Genomic DNA, 23709 nt, shown 5'->3' on the forward strand with positions numbered 1-23709 from the left:
TGATTTTCGCCCCCAGGAAAATCTTCACCTGCTCCGGTTCCATTGACGACTTCCCCCAGTGAACTGAGAAGCCCAGGTTCGTGAGAGTGTCTGTTACGCGTTTTGCGTGCCTCTCGCACTTCTCGCGTGAGTTTGCTTTGACCAGCCAGTCGTCTAAGTAGGGGTAGACGTGTATCCCCTGCCTTCGTAGGTGGGCCGCGACCGCCGACAGGCATTTTGTAAAAACCCTTGGCGCCGATTTTAATCCGAAGGCCAGGGTTGTGAACTGGTAGTGTTCCTGGTCGATGTTGAACCATAGAAGTCCCTTGTGTCTTCTGTTTATTGGGATGTGCAGGTAGGCATCCTTGAGGTCCACGGTGACCATAAAGTCCCCGTGTCTTATTTGGGGCAGTACCTCCTGCAGCGAAGTCATTTTGAACCTTTGTGGTCTGATGAACTTGTTTAGGTATCGCAGGTCCAGGATGGGCCTGAGGTTTCCGTCTACTTTCGGGACCACGAAGTAGTTTGAGTAGACCCCCTTGTTGCGTTCTCTGACCGGCACTGCCTCTATGGCTCTCTTTTCTAGAAGCTTCCGTGTTTCTTCTCTGAGTAGGGTCAGTTCTTGAGCCGATCTTTGCCTTCCCTTTGGCTTCCTGTTTGGCGGTTTTTTCTCCAAATCTACGCAGTACCCGTACTGCATGATGTTCAGTATCCACTTGTCTGTGGTTATACGCCGCCACTCGTGCAGGTAGAACCTCAGCCTTCCGCCTACTGGTGTTGTATGCTCGTAGGCTTTTGATCCTTCTCTCCCCCTCGATGTTACTGTTTCGCGCCTCACCCCTGGGGGCATGTCGAGGGTAGGCGTCCTCTTGCGTGCTGAGTCACTTTGATGAGGGCTGGTCCCCCGCTCTCCTTCTCTGGCCACGTCCGTTCCCTCTCCCGCGAAAGGACTGGCCCCGAGGTTGGTACTGCCAGTTTTGCTTCTGTTGACCTTGTCCGTGACTTTCACCCTGCTGGAACGTCTGGTGCGATGCTCCCTGCTGGTTACCCCCTCTACCGTAGGGTCTTCTAGTTGGAGTGCCTCTTCTCATCCCCCTGAACTGTAGGGCCCCCATGGACCTTGCCGTCTCGTTCTCTTTCTTCAGCTGGGTGAGCTTTTCGTCTGTCGCCCCGAACAGTGTTTCCCCGTTGAAAGGGGTGTTTAATATGTTGCTCTGCACCTCCTGTTTGAATCCAGAGATTCTCAGCCAGGCCTGTCTTTGTTCCGTGACCCCTATGGCCATTAGTCTGCTGGAAGTTTCCGTCCCGTCCAATGCAGTTTTAATGCATGAGTTGGCTATGTTTTTACCTTCTTCCACAAGGTGGGATGCTCTTTGGCGGTACTCTTCAGGGAGGTGTTTGACTAATTCCCCTATCTCGTCCCATTGCTGGTACTGGTGTCGATTGAGAAGCGCATTGGAGTTCGCCATGCGCCAGTGCATTGCAGCGTTCCTTTCGACCTTCCTTCCAGTGAGGTCCATTCTCCTGCTTTCCTTATCGGGGGTGGCCCCGAGGTCGCTGGCACGTTGGCCCTTCTCCTGGCCGTGGAGGCGATGATGGAGTCGGCAGTGACCGCTCCCTTGATGTAAGGCGGGTCCAGGGAGGAGTGCTTGTATTTCTTCTCCGTCCTGGACGTGATGGACCGGCATGTTGCTGGCTCCTTAAAGGCCTCCTTCCCCTGGTTCATTACGCTTTGGAGCATGGGAAGGAACTGGCTCCTCGTCTGAATGGGGAGCAGGGTCTCGAGAAGGAAGTCAGCCTTCGGCTTCTCCTCGTCCAGTTTTACCCCAAAGGCTGCTGCAGCACTCCTGACGACCATATTGTACACCCCGATGTCGTCTGGCAGCGAAGGCCTCGAAGGATACGTGTCCACGGGCTCCTCGGGATTTTCGGCGTCGATATCTTGCCAATCCAGTTCGTGAGTGGTTGATGGCGCCGAGCCGTAGAACGACTTCTGGTCGGCCTCCTCGTCTTCGCCTTCATAGTAGGTGCCTTCTTCCTCCGCCTCAGGATCTCTCGGCAGCCCTTCGGCGTAGAATTCGTCCTGTTCCTCGATCTCGACGACGTCCGTCGACGGAGTCGTTGGAATTCTGAATTGTTTCAATTTGGCGTCGAACTCCTCCTTCCTCTGAAGGATGCTCTCCATCTCGAGCCTTTTCTTCTTCTTCTCCATTTCGGAGATGCTTTCGACGTCGACCGCGGCTCTTTTCGACGGAGCTTGCGTCGACGCTGGCTTGTCTTTCTGGGTCGAACGCCCCGCTTCGTGGGCTTTTTTCGACGAACTCAGCCTTTCGGCTTCCTTCGGCACCAGGGAGTCCTTCTCGCAGGATCCGCTCGGCCTTTTGTCCATGGATCCACCCTTGGTCGTCGAAATTTTCGGCGCCGGTGCTCCTTTTGAGGACTTCGAGAGTCTGTCTCGGGTTTTCGAGGCCCTTTCGGGGGTTTTGAACTCGACGATTCTCTTACCTCATCAGGCGTTTTCGTATCGGTCTCTGCGACCGTGAAGACGTCGGGTCCTTCGGCGATGTTGTCCTCATCGTCGGTGGAGAGGCCCAGATCGTAAAGCGACGGGGCCTTACCCTTGCCTTCCATGCTGAAGTTAGCTCTTCTCTGGCGTTCTCTCACCCGGAGCGTCTTCGGCGCGAAAGCTGAACAGGCGTTGCAGTCCTTGCTCGGGTGGTCGATCGGAAGGCAAAGGTTGCAGACCGGATGCTGGTCCTTCTGCGCGAACTTGTGGTGGCAGTTAGGGCAGAATTTGAATGGTGTCTTGTCCATTGCGCTCAGAGCCTCTGAGTGCGCATCTTCGAAGGGCGTCGAAGAAATTTCCTGGGAATTCTTCCTTCTTCGCGTCCCGGATGTAATTTATTCCTCTCTGTTATCTCAGCTGCTCTTTCTCGACGAAAGTCGCGTTTTCTCCTTCTCTTTCGATTGAAATCCTGGAGCTTCGAGGACGATCCAGACCCAACGGCGGAAAAAAGAATCTGAAGATGGCGCCCCAAAGGTGGGACTTCCGCAGGAAGCACGACGACGTCACGAGAGGTGCACCAAATGGTGGGACGTCGACGCCCACCTGGGCTACAAAAAAAAAAAAAAAAAAAAAAAAAGAAAGACTACGAATCCGGACCCAATTACCAGATCGCGGAATAATGCACAGCATAGTGAATCCAGAAAAAGATTCACGCTGCAAAACATTAATTGTAGAAGTAGGATGTGGGACCTACTCAGCCTATCTGGAGAAAGCATGGCCTTAAATTAAAATGCTGACAGACTGATTAGTGCCTTGTATTTCTTTTCGCTGTTTTGCATTGTTCATCAGTGAATGAAGTAGCAGTTCAAATTTAGTTGAAGCCTTTAAAAAGGGCAAATAAATCTGACTGTCATCTGATGGTGACATTTAGTATGGAGTAAGAAGCTCCATCACCGTGGGGTACTTGGATACATTCTGCATGGGAAGCAGTCTGATAGTCTGGTGTTGCTACTACAAAGTGCTGTCATCATCTCCATCATAACCTTGCTGACAAAAAAGAGGGATGGTACTATCAGGAGAAGACCCGTGAGTGGATGTTATTGGTGAGCTCCAGGAGCAGGAACTAGAGGAACAGACTGAGGTTAAACAAGTGCAAAAACAACAATTGATGGACAGAATGCAGAACAATGTCATACATTCACCCCAGTACAGAGATCTGGGCCTAAATCCATCGTTTTTTGCTCACCATGCCATTCCAGTTTGAACCCAGCCATATGCAAATCAGTCTTGACCCTGTGCCCCATGGCAACAGTCCAGCCCGAACTGCCAAGCCAGGTCCTCCCTGGACTGGAAACAAGCATCCTAGGACCGGTTTCGGGCTTTCAGCCCTCGTCAGCCAGGATAGCTTGATTCCAGTGGCATGGAGAGCAAGGGACTCACGTCTGAGCATACCCTTCCCACTCGGGGTGACAAATGCAAAAACAACAATTGATGGACAGAATGCAGAACAATGTCATACATTCACCCCAGTACAGAGATCTGGGCCTAAATCCATCGTTTTTTTGCTCACCATGCCATTCCAGTTTGAACCCAGCCATATGCAAATCAGTCTTGACCCTGTGCCCCATGGGAACAGTCCAGCCCGAACCTTGTTCGCCATAAGTTGGCAGGGTATGCTCAGACGTGAGTCCCTTGCTCACTTTGCCACTGGATTCAAGCAAGCCTGGCTGAAGACGGCTGAAATGCCAGAAACCGGTCCTAGGAAGCTTGTTTCCGGTCCAGGGAAGGCATGGCTTGGCAGTTCGGGCTGGACTGTTCCCATGAGGCACAGGGTCAGACTGATTTGCATATGGCCATGTCTGAACTGGGGTGGCAGAGTGGGCTAAAGAACGGTGATGGATCAAACCCAGATCTCTTGACTGGGTGTGAGTGTTTGATTGGTTCTGATGCTCCGTCCATCACCACCCCCTTTTGTACCGCGAGGTTAAACAAGTAGCACAAGCGGAAGTGATACTGGAATCGCAGATAGAGTTTGTGGAAACCTTGTGTGATAAGCTTCAACCATTTCCTTTAAAATGTTAAGAAATCCACCAGAACTTGGATCATAGGTGGTCGTGCAAAGGACCAGATCTAGTATCTTATGTCATGTTATGGTATATTTGTAAAGTGCAATATATTTGGCCACTTTACTGATGCAACAGTCATCTAAAACACCTTGCCTCCTCAGACTTGTGGCAATGAGAACAAAAAGGATATTTAAGAGGAACTCATGCCCTCTGGGATGTTGCTTTACTAGAAAAGTGACCCTGTTCAGATAAATCTTTCTCCTCTGTCTTTTACACCCTCTTGATAGGAAGATGGTTCTTGCAATACCGATTTTGTGGGGGTAGAGTTTTTACTGGTGGGGAGGGAATGATACTGACTGTCTGAACTGGCCTTATTCTAAAGCGCCTGTGTGACTTGTTTACAAGGACATCTTCCACTATTCCACTGTGAAGGAACAAGAGACTGCTCTAACTATCTGAGAGTATTTTTGGGGAGGAAAAGATTTACATATGTCAGATTTGTTTGGTTGCTTCAACACACAGACAGTAAATAAAGACCAGAAGAGGATCATTCAGATGGTTCTTTTTCTTTGACATGTTGGTGTGTCAGTCGTGCTAGAAAAGCGATACAGTCTTTGGAAAAAGCAAGTGTTTTCACCGCCATACGATTTCAAGAATTCATAGAGTAAAAAAAAACATTTAGAGAAAATATTATGTCTTATTTGGCAAATGGATATTCAGGACTTTCAAGGATGTGCAATACAAAATGAAACTACAGAAAGCTCTGTAGGGAGCATCGCTATAACCATCTCCTTACTGGATAGGGTTTGGGTTTGAAGGAAATTTAATATGCTGTCTCCTTGTAAGAAAGATGTGCACTGCAAACAGGTTGCAGGAGTAGTGCATTTCACACAATTAAAGCCTGCAATCTCCAAGCCTTGCTGTGGGTTCTTCGGTTGTGTATATGTAACTTTCACTACATGAAGAGAGTAGGCAGTCACTGAATATCTTAATACTAAGACTCATCTTAAGTTCATACAACTGGAAGGAAACTGAACTCTTGGTCAGGATTCCTCATGAGGTGGGTATCACAATGAACCTGTTATGTATTAGCTGCTAAAGTGGGTTAGATTATGGTATTTCGTGAAAATATTCAGCTTTGAATGGCACTAACAAGTATCTTCAACTATCCCACACAAATGAAGGATAAGATTTTCACAAGAATACTGAGAACATACCAAATATCAAGCCAGCCATACATTTAAGTCAGGTTTTCATTGCCAACGCAGGAATAACTGAAAATAAATCACAGCTTAAATGCTACACAGCCACAAAATGGGGCAAACTATGAAATGTAACCCATTATGATCCAGTCTCCAAAATCAGCCACCTGCTTCTTTCAGCACAAAACATCTCCACTAGATAACTTGGCTTCGGAGCGGTACAATATAGGCAATATAAATGCATTGTTTCCCTTTAATATTAGAGCCGCTTCACAATACTAAACAATGTAATCTATAAAGTTGTGTGAGGACATATGTAGCAAGTCAATAACGTCAGATCAATCACAGACAGAAGAATATGGGACAAGCAAAGAAGTTGCATTTTAAAGAAATGACGGAAGATTAGAAATACAGTGCTTGCCTCTTGTGGGTTCAACAGTACATATGCCTCACCCAAAAAATTATATCACTATTTAATTCCCCTCACTGACCTCTTACTTGTTGCTCCAGGTTTAGTATGACCGATACAGCTTGATGTAGTATTAGCAGTTTGGTCTGTGGCTTTTCGCTGTTAAGATGCAGTTGGCACATGCGTCCGAGCTCTTTGAATGCCTCATTGATGTCCCGGACCCGAAGCCGTTCCCGTGCATTATTGGCAACCCTCCTCTCTTTCTCTCTCTCTGCTTTTTGCTCTGGGGGAAGATTATCGTCCTCGTCCTCATCCTCGTCTTGACTAATGGTTTGAAACAAGAATGTGAGGGACATTTCCTGGCATGCACTTATAAGCACCTTCAGCTTAAACATTTAATCAGAGAAAACCAGCATTTTAATACAACTCTCTACCTGGACGGGTTGGCAAAATCGGAGTTAAAAGTTTACCCCTTGCCAATAGTCAACCACCTTATCAATACCTTCCCTAAAATGACAATGGGCATGGCCTGCATTCAATATATTTTGCAATGAAAAGGACAGATCACAACAGATTGTCAAGAATGTAACTAAACATATCAGCCTAAAAGTATGGCGTACTTACCACGGGGAACTGGAACGTGTAACTGTGCGAAGGTAATGAGATCTCTTGAATCATGCAAAAGCATAAGAGCCATGATTACAATTATTTATTTTTGTCTTTATCTCATACGGTTTAGATTTACCTGTTAAAACTTAGGAGATTAAAGCTGGCAGTTTCATCCCCCTCCACCCCCCACTAAGACAGTCAAAAATAGAAAGTCAGGTGGTCGAGTAATCCAGCAAGGAGAAATTAGTCCACATCAGAATATTGCTGGCATCTTTCTCGGTTTTAGTGCAGTGCTATCAAAACAGAGGACGTGGAGGGCTTAGAATGGGTACGGGGTAGGGAGGTTGACAAGGACAGCACTGTCACAGGAATATCAAATTTAGGAAACAAAAGTCGAGGGGAAAGAGCTTAAGGTGCCTGATAGGCACCATTTTGTACTCTGACCGACACTACCCATTCTATGCCAATGTTGCAGTCTACAGATCATGTACAGTGCTGCACGAAAAGACCTCATGATGAGGCACCCGCAGTACAGTCTTTATCGGGGTTAGCCTTGTGTTCAGGGTTTGGAGGGACTATAGTTCCAAACTCCTGTGGGAACGAGCTTAGCAAGATTGCAGACATAACTCAGACATTACTACATTGCATAGTTAGTTGAGTAATGTAACAAAGAAAAATAGAACAGAAAGTCCATTTAAAAAACGATTTATTTTAAATGGATAAACCCGTACAAACAGGCCCACAGCCAACAAATGTTTACTCTTTGCCCTGTCGAGGTAGAATGAGTATTATAATAATAATATTATAATAATAATAATTCTTCAAAATCTGCTGCGGGAACTGACTTGAGAAAGGTTGGTAGGGATATGGACTGATTAACATGAAAGTCTGATAATTTAGGATGCACCGTTAAAATTGCCAACTTTTCACTGAACATATTTTAGAGGCCATGAGCACACAGGGATTGAATCATGCTGGCTTTGCATAGCTATGCGACTGCTATCCTAAATGCAGCACAAAATCTACTGTAGGGATGTCTGGTGGATCAATTATTCCTGTAAGCAATAAAGATAAGTAGGATATAGGTTGAAACATTTTCCTAACACTTGGTGAGGTCTATGTTGTTCTGAATGCACTAGTGTGGATAGAAGTAAAATCTAGACTCCAGCATGTGTGAAGGCAATCTGTGATGTTTAGCACTTTTTATTTTCACAATTGTTTGAATGACTATTCAGACTGTCAACTGTTGTAATTTCAAATTCACACAATGTACCTCTGCCCAGCACTAGGTCAACAAAACATACTGTTGATTTTCCAAATACTGCAAAGGTCACCATTTCAAAGGTCAGAAGTGCCTGGTCAAACCTAATCAGATCGTAAATACACTTACTTGCCTTCCTCAACTAGGTGACAATAACTCTGACAAAAACAGAGCCGGCTGAAACACATGCTCCTTGTGGCAAGCTACATCTTTCGTATACGAAAAGAACATTAAAAGAAAAGCCTTAGAATAAACTTTACAACATTTGCAGATTTGTTGCATTTCCGAATAAAGGTTTCACTGTCTCAACTACACAGCCTGGAACCAAAGTCAGACTTACAAGGAGGTTGGGGAGTGCTAAAAAGGTGTCTTTTAAATGCAAATAAAGCTGCTTGTGCACAGTGGGAGAGAGTTGCAATGCTTGCATTCTGTACCAGTGACACTCATTAAAACCTGATCTGATACTTTGGACCTCACAGTCTTTATTCAGGAAGCTGTGTCTACTGTGCTCCATATTATCCCAAGGCACTGACTTATAGTCCGGAGAGACCTTTCTATGGAAGCTAACCCGACGCGGAAGATCAACCAGCTGGATTTAGATTTTAGGCAATCCCACACTGAGAATCCAAACAAACACTCATGTGAGATCAAGATTGACAGATTGACATACCGCTTCCCACAATATGTGAACTTACTCTACAAAAGAAAGGATCCCAAGCTTGGACTACTTTATAATGTCCATACAGTCCTGAGGAAGATTTGAATGTCCATACTGGTTAGATTTGGGAGCAAAGTCATCAGGTTAAATTATAGCTGGATGGGGAGTAGGATTTGTTCCTCCAACCTTTGAAAAAAGATGTTGGGTTTGTATGGTCCAAGGAGTGCGAAAAAAAATTGTTTTTGAACCAAACCCTGGACAAATTTCCTGCATTAAAGAGTTTCAACCTAGAAAGGTCTAATTTGGATTATTACTTTTAGAATGTAGAAGGATATTGGTGCAGCGCTGGGTCAATTAGATAGGGAATTAATTGTGAGGACTATTGCTTTTGCTTAAAGAAGCTTGAAAAGTTCTAAAAAGAATTACTCTGTAATTGAGTGTCAAGGTCTTGTGTTTTTTGTGTGTGTTTTTTTTAGAGTATGCTGTAGTTTAAAGATTTACTATGGGCAAGACTTTTGAGATTTGGTCTGATCATAAACCTGTGATGAAGGTTTTCAGGAAAAGGGCTTGAATTATTTCAGCTCACATTAAAAAGGTGGGTATTAGTGGTGCAGGAATAACTACATAGTGTAAGGATAATGATACTTACCCAGTAAGCATCTGTTCTTGGCACATAGATCTGTAGATTCACATTCTTTGCATACTCCTACCATTTAGTGTTGGGTCTGGATGTTTGCAAGTTATTTTTCTTCAAAGAAGTCTTTCCTAGTCACGAGGTAAGGTGGCTCCTCCTTTAGGTGATAGTGCGCATGGTCATCAAATCCTTGTTAAAATTGTTTTCCAGCAAGAGGGTGAGAATGGAGTGAGTGTAGTATAGAGATGTCCATTTGTATATATATGTATAATGAAGAACTGCAACAACTACAGGTACCCGGGGAAGCAGGTGGGTGCATGTAAATCTACAGCTCTACATGCCAAGAAGAGATGCTTACTGGGTAAGAAAATAAGTTACTAACCTGTAAACTGTGGTTCTCCAGTATTGGTATCTTTCAAAGATTCACATGCTTGAATCATTCCCCATCGTTCAGGTGGGAGTCCCAGGTTACATTAAAAGCAGTAAGCAATTACTCTGACATTAAAGTTAATAGAGAAAAACCATTCACATTAATATTTCGTCCTAGTCATTAGGTATGGTCCAAACACCAGCCAACCAGACGACAGCACCCTCTAGAACCCTCTCCACGGAGGCTCTAGGCTCTGAGATATTCGAGCAATTGTGTAGTATAAACGTATAATAAAACAGGGGAGCCTCTATGGGGAGGAGGGTGGGTCGCATGTGAATCTATGAAATATACAAATACTGGAGAACCACCGTTTACAGGTAAGTAACTTATTTTCTTCTCCAGTATTGAGGTATCTTTCATAGATTGACATGCCTGATTCCGAATAGACAGCAGTTATCACTTAGGTATGTATGTTTATACAAGAAGTATGAAGTACACGATGTACAAAAGAAAACCTGTAAATCACCCAGTGTATATCACATTTCTATTCCACCTATTCATATATGTCAACCTCAAAATATATATTATATCTATATAGCTATACACACACATTGAATATAAAAATGTATATACATACATTAGAATCTGACAATGCATAGGCACAGAATAACCGCAACATCTACCAAAACAATTTTAAAACAAAGGAAGGTGGGAAGAAAGAGGATCACCTTATTGAATAAGATTACGTAGCACCGCCTGCTTGGTAAAACTTTGCCTGCTGGACCAAGTTGCTGCTCTGCAAATTTGCTGAATAGGCACACCGGCAAAGAGAGCTGTTGAGGAGGAGACTTCTCTCATAGAATGCGCTTTCACTGTTGAATGTAGAGGTTTGCCTGCTTGCTGATGGCAAAACTGGATTGCGCAGCAAATCCAACGTGCTATAGTTTGCTTAGTCACTGTATATCCTTTTCTGATTTTTCCATAAGCCATATAAAGTTGATCAGCCTTACGGATACAGGCTACTTTCTGCAAGTAAAATTTTATACATCTTTTAACATCCAGAGAATGTAAAGCTCTTTCCGCTGGTATCTGTGGATTAGGGAAGAAAGTCTTTAAGATGACTGGTTCATTTAAGTGAAAATCTGATGGGACCTTAAAAATAAAGGTAGGATTTGTCCGAAGTATAACAGTCTTTAGTAAACTGGAGGAAAGGATGCAGAGTAGTTAAAGCATGTATGTCGCTTACTCCTCTAGCTGAAGTAAGAGCCAGTAGACGAGACGTTTTCCATGAAATGTATTTAAGATCAGCCCTATGAAAAGGCTCAAAGGGAGCTTTCATGAGTTGCGCTAATACAATGTTGAGATGCCAGGGAGGAGGTGGATGCCTAATTAGAGGAAACATTCTAAACAATCATTTAAGAAATTGTTTTATCCTCCTTGATGACCAAAGAGACTGTGATCCATTCTGCTGTTGAAATCTGGAAATCGTTGCAAGGAATACTTTAATAGTAGAATGAGAAAGGCCAGATTTTGCCAGTTGTAGGAAAAAAGGCAGTAATTGTTCTGGTGAAGGCTGAATAGGGCGCACTTCAAAGCATGCACACCAATGACAGAATCTCTTCCACTTGAGTTTATAAGTCTTGATAGTGGAGGGCACTCTCGCATTAGCTAGAACCTCCCGACAGTCAGCAAGAATTACTAGGTCGGCGAATACGGTAGTATTCTGGAGCCAAGCTGCTAATCGTAGTGATGTTGGATCTGGATGGCAGATTTGGCCGCAGTTAATTGTCAGCAAGTTCTGTAATGGCGTAACAACCTCGGTTTGCACTCCGATAGGAGTAGAGGCTCTGTAAACCAGAATTGGCGAGGCCACCTGGGAGCAATGAGAAGTATTCGGCAGGGTTCTTTCCTCATCTTCGGAAGCACCCTTGGGACTAAAGGAATTGGAGGAAAAGCATAAGCATAAATCGTTGATCAATCTATCGAAAACGCATTCCCGTACGATCCCTGTTGGGGTAGCCAACTGGCGAAGAATTGGCATTTGCAGTTCTGACTGGTTGCAAATAGGTCTAGACTCTGTGTGCCCCAACAACCGAAAGATGTGATCTAACGTTGGTTGGTGAAGTTCCCATTCGTGGTTGGTTATAATTTACCTGCTCAATGAATCCGCTAGGATGTTGGCCACTCCTACAACATGCATTGCCATCAGTGTCATCTGATGTGGAATAGCCTAATGAACAAGTTACTTACCTTCGGTAACGATGTATCTGTAAGAAACATTAGTTAGTTAGATTCCTCACCGTAGAATATCCCCAGACGTCAGACTGGATCCGGAAGATTTTTCGTCAGCAATACCCCTTGCGCGTCGCTAGGCGTCGTCTGCGGCTCCGCGTCCGTCGTCGGCGTCGTGCGCCGGAATGACGTCGGAGTACTTAGACGCCGCCCTCGCGCGCTGACGTCAGTTCTTGTACATAGCTTTCCGCGCCAGGAACGCAGAGCCATGCAAAGACCGACACTGGTGCCAAAAAGAAAATCTAGGGGCCTGAAAAGGATAACCTTAACCCTAGATGTCAGTTCGCAGAACGGGGAGGATGGGTGGGTCGGTGAGGAATCTAACTAACTAATGTTTCTTACAGATACATCGTTACCGAATGTAAGTAACTTGTTCATCTGAAAGAAACACGTTAGTTAGATTCCTCACCTTAGAATAGATACCCAAGCAATACCATCCCCGGTGGTGGGTCTGCGAACCAAGATCACACCAGAAAGTCCTGGAGGACAGAACGGCCAAAGAAGCCATCCCTCCGGACTTGGCTGTCAAGGCAATAATGCCTGGCAAACGTGTGTAGCGAAGCCCACGTTGCCGCCTGACAGATGTCCTGCAAAGGGACACCCCGTCCCAAAGCAGTAGTAGCCGCCGTGGCCCGAGTAGAATGGGCGCGCAGCCCAACAGGAGGGTCCTTTTTTGCCAAGGAGTAACAAATTTTGATGCACAAAACGACCCACCGAGAGATGGTCCGTTTGTGCACAGCTTTCCCCTTCTTAGCACCCACGTATCCAACGAAAAGTTGGTCGTCCACCCGGAACTGCTTTGTGCGGTCCAGATAAAAGGAGAGCGCACGTTTTGGGTCCAGACGGTGGAGCCTCTCTTCCTCTTTGGAAGGATGCGGAGGCGGAGGCGGGCAAGGTGACAGACTGCCCAAGATGAAAGGGGGTCACCACTTTCGGAAGAAAGGAGGGACGAGGCCGAAGGACAACCTTGTCCGGATGAACAGAGAGAAAAGGAGGCTTTGAAGATAAAGCCTGGAGCTCACTCACCCGTCTAGCCGAGGTGATGGCTACCAGAAAAGCAGTCTTAAGCGTCAGCAGACGAAGAGGACAATTATGAAGAGGCTCAAAGGGAGCGCACATAAGAAATGTGAGAACAAGATTCAAGTCCCACTGAGGCATTACAAAAGGGACAGGAGGGAACGTGTGAGTAATGCCTTTTAGAAAGCGTGTAACGACAGGGGACTTGAAAAGAGAAGGCTGATCAGGAAGCTGCAAGAAGGCAGAGATGGCAGCAAGATAACCTTTCATGGTGCCCAGGGCAGAGCCCTGCCGGGCCAAAGAAAGAAGAAACAGTAGAACCTCAGAAAGAGGGGCGGAAAGGGGATCCACAGCCTTTGCTGTGCACCATGCCACAAATTTGTTCCACCGGCAGGCGTATACCGTCTTTGTGGAGGGACGCCTGGCTGCCAGAATGATATCACAGACTTCAGGAGGCAAGTCAAATGGCCTCAACTGCCGCCGCTCAATCTCCACGCATGGAGGTGGAGGCTGGACAGGTTCGGGTGGAGGACCGTCCCCTGCTGCTGCGACAGAAGATCCTCCCGAAGGGGCAGACGTATCGGAGGATCGGTCAACATACTGAGTAGCTCGGGATACCAGTACCTTCGTGCCCAATCCGGAGCCACCAAGATGACTTGGGCCCGGTCGTGCCTGATCTTCTTCAGCACTCTGGGCAGAAGTGGTATAGGCGGAAAGGCGTACAACAGACCGCAACTCCACTCGTGACGAAAAGCGTCGCCGAGCGAGTGCCGCCTTGGAAATTCCAACGCGCAGAACTGCTGACATTGCGCGTTCTCTTCGGTGGCGAATAGATCTAACCAAGACTCTCCCCACTGCTGAAAGAGACCTTGCGCCACTTCGGAGTTCAGACGCCATTCGTGATCCATCATGCACCGGCGGCTGAGTTCGTCTGCTCTGGCGTTCAGAGAGCCCGCCAGATGTTGAACCACTAGGGTGACGCCCTGGTGTTCCAGCCACGTCCAGAGGCACAGAGCCTCCTGACAAAGGGTCCACGACCCCACCCCGCCCTGTTTGTTGCAATACCACATGGCGGTGGTGTTGTCTATGAACACCTGCACGACACTTTCCCTGACAGAGGGAAGGAAGGCTTTCAGTGCAAGTCGGATCGCTCTCAACTCCAACAGGTTGATGTGGAGACGAGACTCCGCCGGAGACCAGAGGCCTCTGATCTCCGCCTCTCCCATATGGCCACCCCATCCCAGGAGGGACGCATCCGTCACTACGACATGCTCCGGTTGGGGAAGGGAGAGGCTCTTGCCCTTGACCCAATCGCGGTCCATGAGCCACCACTGCAACTGCTGTGCAGTGCCCTCCGAGATCAAGACATGGTCGGACAGGTTGCCGTGATGCTGGGCCCACTGAAACTTCAGGTCCCACTGCAGAGCCCGCATGCGCCGCCTGGCGTGATGCACTAGTAGGATGCAGGAGGCCATCAGCCCCAGAAGCCGCAACACTAGCCTGACCGAAACCCAGGATAGAGGCCGAAAGATGGGAATCAGGGCCTGAATATCCCGGACCCACTGTTCCGGCGGATAGACCCGGAACTGCGCCGAATCGAGAACCGCTCCGATGAAGAGGAGCTTCTGAGAGGGACTCAAGTGTGACTTCGGCACGTTGATGGAAAATCCCAGCAAATGCAGGAGATCCGCCGTAGTCTGGAGGTGGGAGACGACTGTCTGGGGCGAGCCCGCCTTCAACAACCAGTCGTCGAGATAGGGGAAGACTGGAACCCCTGATCTGCGCAGATGAGCTGCGACCACCGCCATCACTTTCGTGAACACCCGAGGGGCACTGGTGAGGCCGAAGGGGAGCACGGTAAACTGAAAGTGCTCTTGGCCCACCGTGAACCGCAGGTAACGCCAGTGGGCCGGCAGGACGGGGATGTGGAAGTATGCGTCCTGCAAGTCCAATGCTGCCATCCAGTCTCCAGGGTCTAGGGCAGCTAGAACCTGAGCCAAAGTTAATATCTTGAACCTTTCCTTCCGGAGGAAGGCATTGACGTTCCTGAGGTCCAAGATGGGGCGTAGGCCCCCTTTGCCCTTCTTGGGAACCAGAAAGTAGTGGGAATAACAAGCACGACCTACTTTTGGGCTCGGAACGAGCTCGACGGCCCCCTTGGCCAAGAGGGCCGAAACTTCCTCGTGGAGAAGATTCAAATGATCCCCCGAGATACGGTGGTGCTGCGGTGGCATGGCTGGAGGGGTCGTCTCGAAGGGGAGGGAGTAGCCCCTTCGGACGATTTGCAGCACCCACCTGTCCGATGTGATGGACCGCCAGTGGAGCAGGTGATGGCGAACTCTGCCGCCCACTGGCGTGGAATGGGCCTGAAAGCTCGGACTAGGAAGGCTTTGAGGCGGATGCTGCCGGGGTGGAGGTGGGCTGACCGCGTCGTCCTCCAGAACCGCCTCGGCGGAAACCACGTCCGCGACCGCGCGCAGGTTGGTTCTGCGGCTGGTGGCTAGGCGCACGTGAGGAGGCACCCCTTCCTTGGCCACGAAAGGGGCGAAAGGCGGAAGTTTGCGACCGCGGGGCTGAGAGGCCCAAGGACTTGGCCGTAGCCCGGGAGTCCTTAAAGCGATTCAGCGCACTGTCCGCTTTCTCGCCGAAAAGGCGAGTGCCATCAAAAGGCATGTCCATGAGGGTGCTCTGGACATCGCCCGAAAAGGACGTGGACCGCAGCCAGGCGTGACGTCTAAGCGCCACTGAGGTAGAAATCGCCCTACCCAGCGAGTCCGTAGTGTCAAGCCCACATCGGATAGCATGTCGTGCTGCATCCCTCCCATCGGCCAGAGCCTGGGTAAGTCGTGTCTGGACCTCCTCCGGACACAGGGGCAGCACGTCCTCCACCGTATCCCACAGAGAGTGGGAATAACGATCCAAGAGGCAGGCGGTGTTCAAAGACCGCAGACCCAAGCTAAGGGAGGAGAACAGCTTCTTGCCAAACTGTTCCAGCCTCTTGGAATCCCGGTCCGGCGGAGCAGTCGGGAAGGAGGATTGGGAGGTAGAGGCCTGGATAACCAGGCTCTCGGGGGTAGGGTGTTGGGACAGGAAACTGGGGTCGCCCGGAGCAGGGCGGTGGCGCCTGGCGACGTTCCTATCCACAAGAGGAACTGTGGAGGGCTTGGACCAGGTGCCCTGCAGAACGTCAGTGAGGGCCTCATTGAATGGCAGCAGAGGCTCAGTGGAGCTTGCTGCAGACTGAAGCACCTCAGTGAGGACGTTAGTCCTCACAGCCATGGCAGGTAGCTAGAGCCCAAGAGCTGCGGCCGCCTTGCGCAGCACCACAGAGAAAGCAGCACCCTCCTCCGAAGCCACAGTCGGAGGAGAGATGAATCCAGTGTCCGGAGAGGTATCCAGACCACTGGCCTCCCCCAGTTCATCTGCCCAGTCCTGTGACAGTTGAGCCTGAGCGGCCATAGGATCCTCGGATCCCTCCCAGTTGTCCCCATCATCCGATTCCTGGTATGCAGGAGGAAGGATCGGAGCCGGGCGATAGACAAAATGTGTCTCCAGCGGCGCCGAACGCGGCGTCCATCGACGCCGTATCGGCGCCGGGCCCGGACCGGGGCTCGACGTCGAGCGGAGTCGGCGTCGGAGGTGGTAACGGTGTCGACGCCGGCGGAGGAGGCGTGACGAGGTCGACCGGCGTCGGCGGGGACTCGGGAACGGGTCCCTCGGGCGCTTGTGGCGTCGAGGCAGGAGCCGTCGACGGCGCCGGGGCCAGAGCCGCCGGCAGGCAAGGTTGCCCAGTCGGGTCCGCGGGGCCCGAAGGCGCGCCAGCGGGCGTCGACGGCGGAGCCAGGCTCCTCATGGCCGAGAGGAAGGCACTGACTTCCGCCGGCGTCGCGTCAGTCCCAGGGACCGGTGGGTATGGGGACTTGCGCGGCGCCTGCGGCTCCGCTGGAGCCGCGGGGGTGGAACCACCCTGACCCTCGACCGAGTCGCGCGACCGGCGAGGGGAGTCCAAAGAGCGGTGTCGCCTCTTGGAGTGCTTCGACTTACCTGAAGACTTGGATCCCGACGACCGATGATGACGTCGGCTGCGGCTCCGCGACTGATCCTTGGACCTCCTCCTGGACCGGGATCGAGAGGGGCGCGGAGCCGAGTGGCGAATCTCGAGAAGCTTACGGGACCGCTCCCGTCTAACCTTCGAGGTCAGGGCCTTGCAGTCCGAACACGACTCCGCGTCGTGGTCGAGGCCCAAGCAGTAAAGGCACCGGCGGTGATGGTCCGTAACCGACATCAAGCGGCTACAGTCAGCACAGGCTTTAAAACCAGGCATCCTACCGGCACCGGAGTCGAGACAAGATCAAAAAGGATCGAAAAAGTTAGTCAAAAAATGACTAAAGGGGTAGCTCTCCCGGATCTGCGCTTACCGGCGCGGAAAAAAGAACTGACGTCAGCGCGCGAGGGCGGCGTCTAAGTACTCCGACGACGTCATTCCGGCGCACGACGCTGACGACAGACGCGGAGCCGCAGACGACGCCTAGCGACACGCAAGGGGTATTGCTGACGAAAAATCTTCCGGATCCAGTCTGACGCCTGGGGATATTCTAAGGTGAGGAATCTAACTAACGTGTTTCTTTCAGATCCCAAATTTGCTGTGCTTGCAGGGATAGCACAGTTGATCTTGCCCCCCCCCCCGCTTGTAATGCATGCTTGTTGTGTTGTCTGTGCGGATTAATACTGAAGCTCCTGATATTATTGAGAGAAGATTTCAGAGCCAGGAATATTGCTTTCAATTCGAGAAGCTTTATGTGCAATGTTCGTTGGAGGCTGTCCCATTTTCCCTTCACTGTCAGTCCTTCTAGATGAGCTCCCCACCCTTCGAGGGAGGCATTGGATGTTCTTGTGAAACCTGGGGAGTCCACTAGGAACGATAGGCCTGCTGCTATGTTTGGGATGCGAGTCCACCATAGGAGTGCCTCTTTCATGGGAGGTGTTATCCTGATAACATCGAAGAAGGACCCTGAGATTTGTAGCCACTGCTTGTCCAGCTTCTCTTGCAAGGGTCTCATACGCAGACAACAGTTGGGAACTAGGGGAATGCAAGAGGACAACATTCCCAGAAGCGATTAGTACTTGCGAACTGAAGTGAACTTTGAGAGAAGAAAAGTTGCCAACTTGCAAATCTTTTGGTGTCTTTCTTGAGAGGCAAAGGCCTTTGCCTGGTGAGTGTCCAGGGTTGCCCCCAAGAATGTTCTCACCTTTGAGGGGATTAACTGAGAGACCCAAGGATTGTAAGAGAGAAAGACATCTTTGAGTGTGACTGCTTGCCACTGTGAAAGATTTCGCCTTTATGAGGCAATCGTCCAGAAAAGGGAAGATTTGAATTCCAGCCTGACGTAGATGAGCCGCCACCGGTGCTAGGACCTTGGTGAACACTCGGGGCACCGAACGAACCCCAAAGGGTAGGTCTTTCAATTGGATATCCCTGCCAGCCACTCTGAAGCGTAAGAGTTTCCTGTATCCTGGGAGGATAGGGATGTGAAAATAGGCATCCTGAAGGTCTAGGATCGCCATGAAATCTTCCCGATTTATCAATTGAAGCACTTCCTGACGAGAACATACGGAAGGATTGTTTTTTTTTTTTAGAAATCTATTGAGGGAACGAAGGTCTAAAATGGGACACCATTTTCCCGTTTTCTTCGTTAGGAGGAAAAACCTTGAATAGAAGCCTGTTCCTCGTTATAAATTTGGTACCACTTCGATCGCTCCCTTCTTTAACATTTTTATTTGGGACAAAAGTTTTTAGATGAGCAGGAGGACCACCTCTGGGTGGGTAGTTCAGAGGAATCTTTAAGAATTCTAAAGTTTGACCATTGGCAACTATGTCCAAAACCCATTTGTCCGTTGTTATTGCAGACCATTCAGAGAAGAAAAAGGAAATTCTTCTACCAACCTTGACAGAATTGGTGAGAACAGTGTCCGGCAGGGGGCGTTTGTCACTGCTTCTTGGAGTTATCTCTGCCTCTGTAGGCAGTCTTTCCTCTAATGTTTATAGGAGGCGGCAGGAGGTTGTTATAACAACTGTTGCTGTTGTGACGATGGGTACCTTGATTGACCCTGATATGGTTACCCTGATATGGTTGATACTGTTTGTCTGACTGTAACCTCCCCGAAAGGAGGACGAGCCACGCCCCCTTGCTCCACGAAAGGCCTGTTTCTTGAACTGTAGAGTACCAAGGTGTGAGAAAGTGCCATCTTTCTTGCATGGTATGGCCCCCACTTTTTTGCTGAATTGCTGAATGTACTTTGACTGAGTGTGCCCTGGACTCCTGCCAATCAGGTGCCCAGGGCCGATGTTCCTTCCCTAAACAGAAACCTCAAAACCAAATTGCCATACCCTGGCCACATGTCAGCCCCTGGTAAGTGGTACCCTAGGTACCCAGGGCCTTGTGACCAGGGAAGGCCTCTAAGGGCTGCAGCACTCATTGTGCCACCCTTAGAGGCCCTGTACCCTAACACACACACAAACACTGCCCTGGCAGGCTGAGTGTCCGGCTACAAGACAAAACAGACGACATGGCACACATCCCTGTGTGCCATGCCCACAACCTACACTGCCCTGACATACATCAGCCACCCCTCTAGCTGGGTGCCCTTTGCCAGTGGTGTGGGCACAGAGGCAGGAGCCCTGTGCCCCTACAGTACCCAGGTCCATTCCTGGGCCCTGTAAGTGCAGTGCTGCCATTTAAGAGTACATGGTGCTGGGAGCTTGTCAAACACGAACTCCACAGCACCATAATGGCAGCACTGAAGACTGAGAAGTTTGGTATCAAACTGCTCAGCACATTAAATCCACACTGATGCCAGTGTGGCATTTAATGTACCAAGCACCACAGAGGGCATCTTAGAGAGGCCCCCTGAAACCTAACCTACAATCCACATCTGTTCTGAGGCTGCCTAGGCTGCCACACAGCAGACATGTTGCTGAACCCCTGGGTAGGAGAGCCCCTGCTCTCCTGGGTCTGCAACCATGCACATCCTGGGCGAGGTGCTAAATCTCCTCCCCCAGGATGGGCAGGGGGAAGCTTCAAAGGCATGCCGCCTCTGTGAGCTTCCCCAGGCCACTGCAACCCCCCACTCTGGCGGGAAGCTTGGCCGGAAACCCCAAAGAAGGACAGGGGATGTGCCAGCCTGCCAACCCCACCCCTCAGGTGGGAGAGGCGAGGTGAAGCACATCCCCGGGCTCTCGCCATCTTGAAGATGGTGAGCCCTGCCCAATCAGGATTAGGCTACTGCCCCCCTCCCACAGGAGAGAGGCAGGATAGCGGGTGTACCCATCCCAGGACAGGGACCCATTGGTCCCTGCCCTTCACCTACCTGTAACACCCCTACATCTAGTATTTAGGGGCACCCTGAACCTTCCTTCCCCAGATTCCAGATTCCAAAATCCGAAGAAGCTAGAAGAAGTCCTGCCCTGCAGCTGCTAAGAAGAGGAAGACACCAACTGCTTTGGCCCCAGCCCTACTGGCCTGTCGACCCTCGAACCTGCTCCAACCCGGCATCTCTTGTGGCCAGCAACCTCACAAACCCCGGAGGACCTGGCTATCCTTTCACTGTAAACCCCTGGGACTCTCATGAGTAGAGGCTCTACTCAAAACCTACTTCTAATCCCTGGCAGCAGTTCGGAACCGCGAACCCAGCACACTCTGCACCAGCCAAGCCTGGCCTGTGCCGGAGTGAACAAAGACCACGAGGACGACCCCACGGCGACTGTGACCCAGAGTCCGGCACCCAAGGACCTCCCTCGACACTCCTGAAGAAGCCTGCAGCCTCAGAACAAGGTGCCCCCCCAACCGCGATGAACAGAGGGTAAGATTTCCCGACACCAAAAGGCACCCCTGCACCCGGCACCCCTCGGCCCCTTGTGCCTAATCCCGGGGTGCCTACCTAGCCTCCAACTACCCAACTTACCTCTCGAAGTGGTGGTGGCAACTGAAGAATCCTCGTCCCCGAGCTTGCAGTCTTTTTCTAAACCGGAGATTTCTCATTGAAATCAAATGAGTGCCCGAAGGCTCAAAAGCACCCTGCACCCAGCCGCCCGAGTGGCCCTGGCAGTGCAACCTCTACACCTAACTACTTCCCCACTTGCCCTGAGTAAGTGACCAGGAGCCCAGCTCCCACAGCCGCGTGGCCTGCTAGTCAGCAGCCACCAACCAAGGCCCCCCTACCTCTCATAGGATAACATTGGGCCTAACTCGCTCTGCACCCGGCCGCCCTTGTGCCGCTGAGGGTGAACCAACTGTACCTACCTGACCCTGGGAGACCCCCCCCCCCCCCCCCCCCGAGTCTATGCCCAGAACCTTAACTCTGCCAGTCGAGTACTTACCTTTAAACCAATAACTCAATTTTCTCCATAGGGTAACATTGACTGGCTTTTCCTGAAACTTCTTTTAAGTGTGGACTTTTCAAAACTTAAAATATTCACCAAAAATCAGCCGAGTAACGAAAACGAAAATACTCACCTGCTCTTAGGTGAGCTCCCAGTGCTGGATCTTGGTGCCCAGCACGGACTCTGAAAAATACTTACAACTGTACTTACCAGTAACCCAATTTTCTCCCATAGGAAACCATTGACTGTTTTTCTGTGAAATTTCTTCTAAGTGTCAATTTCTGCAAACTTTAAATAGTCTTTAAAAATCGTATAACTTCTGAAAACGTAATTGCTTACCTGTTTTGGATAAAGGTCCCAGTACTGAGTCTAGGTACCCAGTACTGGATTACAAAAGTAACAAGAACATACTATACCTGCAACTTGAATTTTCTTCTATAGGTAATCATTGACTGTTTTCTATGAAATATTTTCTAAGTGTCAACTTTTAAAATAGCAAAATATTGTCTAAAAATCATCACAGTTATTAAGTCGACTTTTATCACTTGATTCTAAGTCCTGACCCAGGACTGAATCTAGGATCCAGTCCTGGAATTCCAAAAGTAATCCTAAAAGTAATATGTTGCAAATAACTTGAAACTTCCATTGAACTCAATGCATTATTGTGTTTAAAATTGTGTTGCCTATTGCAACCACTTGTAACTTTCTACAAAAGTCAATTGCATATTGCAAAAGTATTTATATAACGCATCTCATTCTGAGAAAGTATATTTTAATACCTATTGTTGGTTCTAAAATAAAACAATCATTTTTTATATATAAACCATTGGCCTAGAGTTCAGTTATTGAGTGTGTGAGACCATTTGCTGGCTGAGTGTGTGCAACAAATGCTTTACACTGTCCTCTGATACAGCCTTACTGCTCGACCAAGCTACCACTTTAGAGAGTAAGGTTATATCTAACTTTAGCCTCTGCCAAACCACTGTGGACTCTGTACACCCTGTACCTATTTGGGAACAGTATATACAGAGCCACTTTCTCACACAAGGGCCTTTGCAGTGTCTGTGTCGTTTTTGGCGGTCTGAAGGGCTTCATCTATGTGATGTCCGAATAGGGATTTGCCATCCTAAGGCATGTCAATTATCTTAGTCTGAACCTCTTGTCTAAAAGAAGTAGCTTTTAGTCAGCCCTGATGCCTCAGGAACGCAGCCCCAGCCAGTTGGCGAAATCCTGTGGAAGAAACATCCACTGCGCAATCTATCTCAGCCTAGGTCCTTTCTCCCTCCTGCATGATCTTGAGAGCCTCAGATCTGGATTCTTCCAGTAACATTTCTATATACGGTGAAATGTCGGACCACACTTGGCGGTCCTAATAGCCTAAAATAGCAAAAGAATTTGCCGCTCTAACTGTGTTGCTGCCAGTGTGGAGAATTTTTTACCGATGGAGTCGAGTCGTCTTCCATCTCTATCCGGCGGGGCCGTCAATGGAGAAGCAGGATTTCTGGCACAACGCTGGGCTGCTTGCGAAACCACGGAATCCAGCTTAGGTTTGCAGGCGAGTTATCCGGAGCCTTATATTTCTTCTCCAATTTAGGTAAGACTGCCGTAATAGATGGTTGTGTCTTCATGACCTTTAAGCCCTCTTGTCATATAAAGTCTACTATAGGAATAGAGCGAACCTGTCTCTTTGTTTGTTCTCTGAAACCGTAAAGGAAACAGTCAGCCTTCTTAGTAACCATGGGAAGCAGAAACCTCTTCGCAGCTCTCTCCATGAGGGTATGGAAGCCCCCAATACCCCCAGGTGGTGAATCTATTTGAGGTGGAGTGGAAAGCGATGGTGTCTGGATGTGATAGTCATACCATTAGTTGGGAAGGGATATCTTATCCAGTTCTCCCTCTTCTCTCTCCTCATCAGTGGTATGCACCTCCTGGTCCTGATGTATCGTCACCGGTACTGGGGTAACCGGAGGGGAGGGTCTAATTAGCAATGAGGGCTGTGCAACAGGCGTTTGAGGAACTACAGATGCCGGCTCTGAAGTTGGGAATCTGCGGTAGGAATCCTCTACCATATGCTGTAAATTTGAAACCAGAGAAACGGGCATTTGGATAGTTTGTTTAGTTTGCCTCTCCTGGTTGGTGACTTCAGGGAAACATAAATAGTCCTCATGCTCATCATCCTGGCATTTAATGAGAAGGTCAGAGGGACGGTGAACCACCCTGAACATTCCCTTGTCTTCGGATTCCTCCTCATCTGCTCCATAATCAAAACATTTCTCTGGAAGACAGTGAGACAACTTACTTGGAGATGTGTGAAAAGGCAGTACAA

At 49.1% G+C, this 23709-nt stretch overlaps 1 protein-coding gene across 5 annotated transcripts in view; it reads right to left on the bottom strand.

Moving 5' to 3' along the window:
- Positions 1-23709, bottom strand: part of TCF3 (transcription factor 3) — a 662804-nt gene that overhangs the window by 97504 nt on the left and 541591 nt on the right. For all 5 annotated transcript variants that reach the window (XM_085639184.1, XM_085639188.1, XM_085639183.1 and 2 more), the window contains one exon: positions 6245-6486. In XM_085639184.1, coding sequence (XP_085495310.1) covers positions 6245-6486 — 242 coding nt within the window. The remainder of the gene's footprint in view (positions 1-6244; positions 6487-23709) is intronic.

The sequence above is a fragment of the Triturus cristatus genome, chromosome 12, assembly GCF_964204655.1.
Source record: "Triturus cristatus chromosome 12, aTriCri1.1, whole genome shotgun sequence".
Taxonomy (NCBI): domain Eukaryota; kingdom Metazoa; phylum Chordata; class Amphibia; order Caudata; family Salamandridae; genus Triturus; species Triturus cristatus.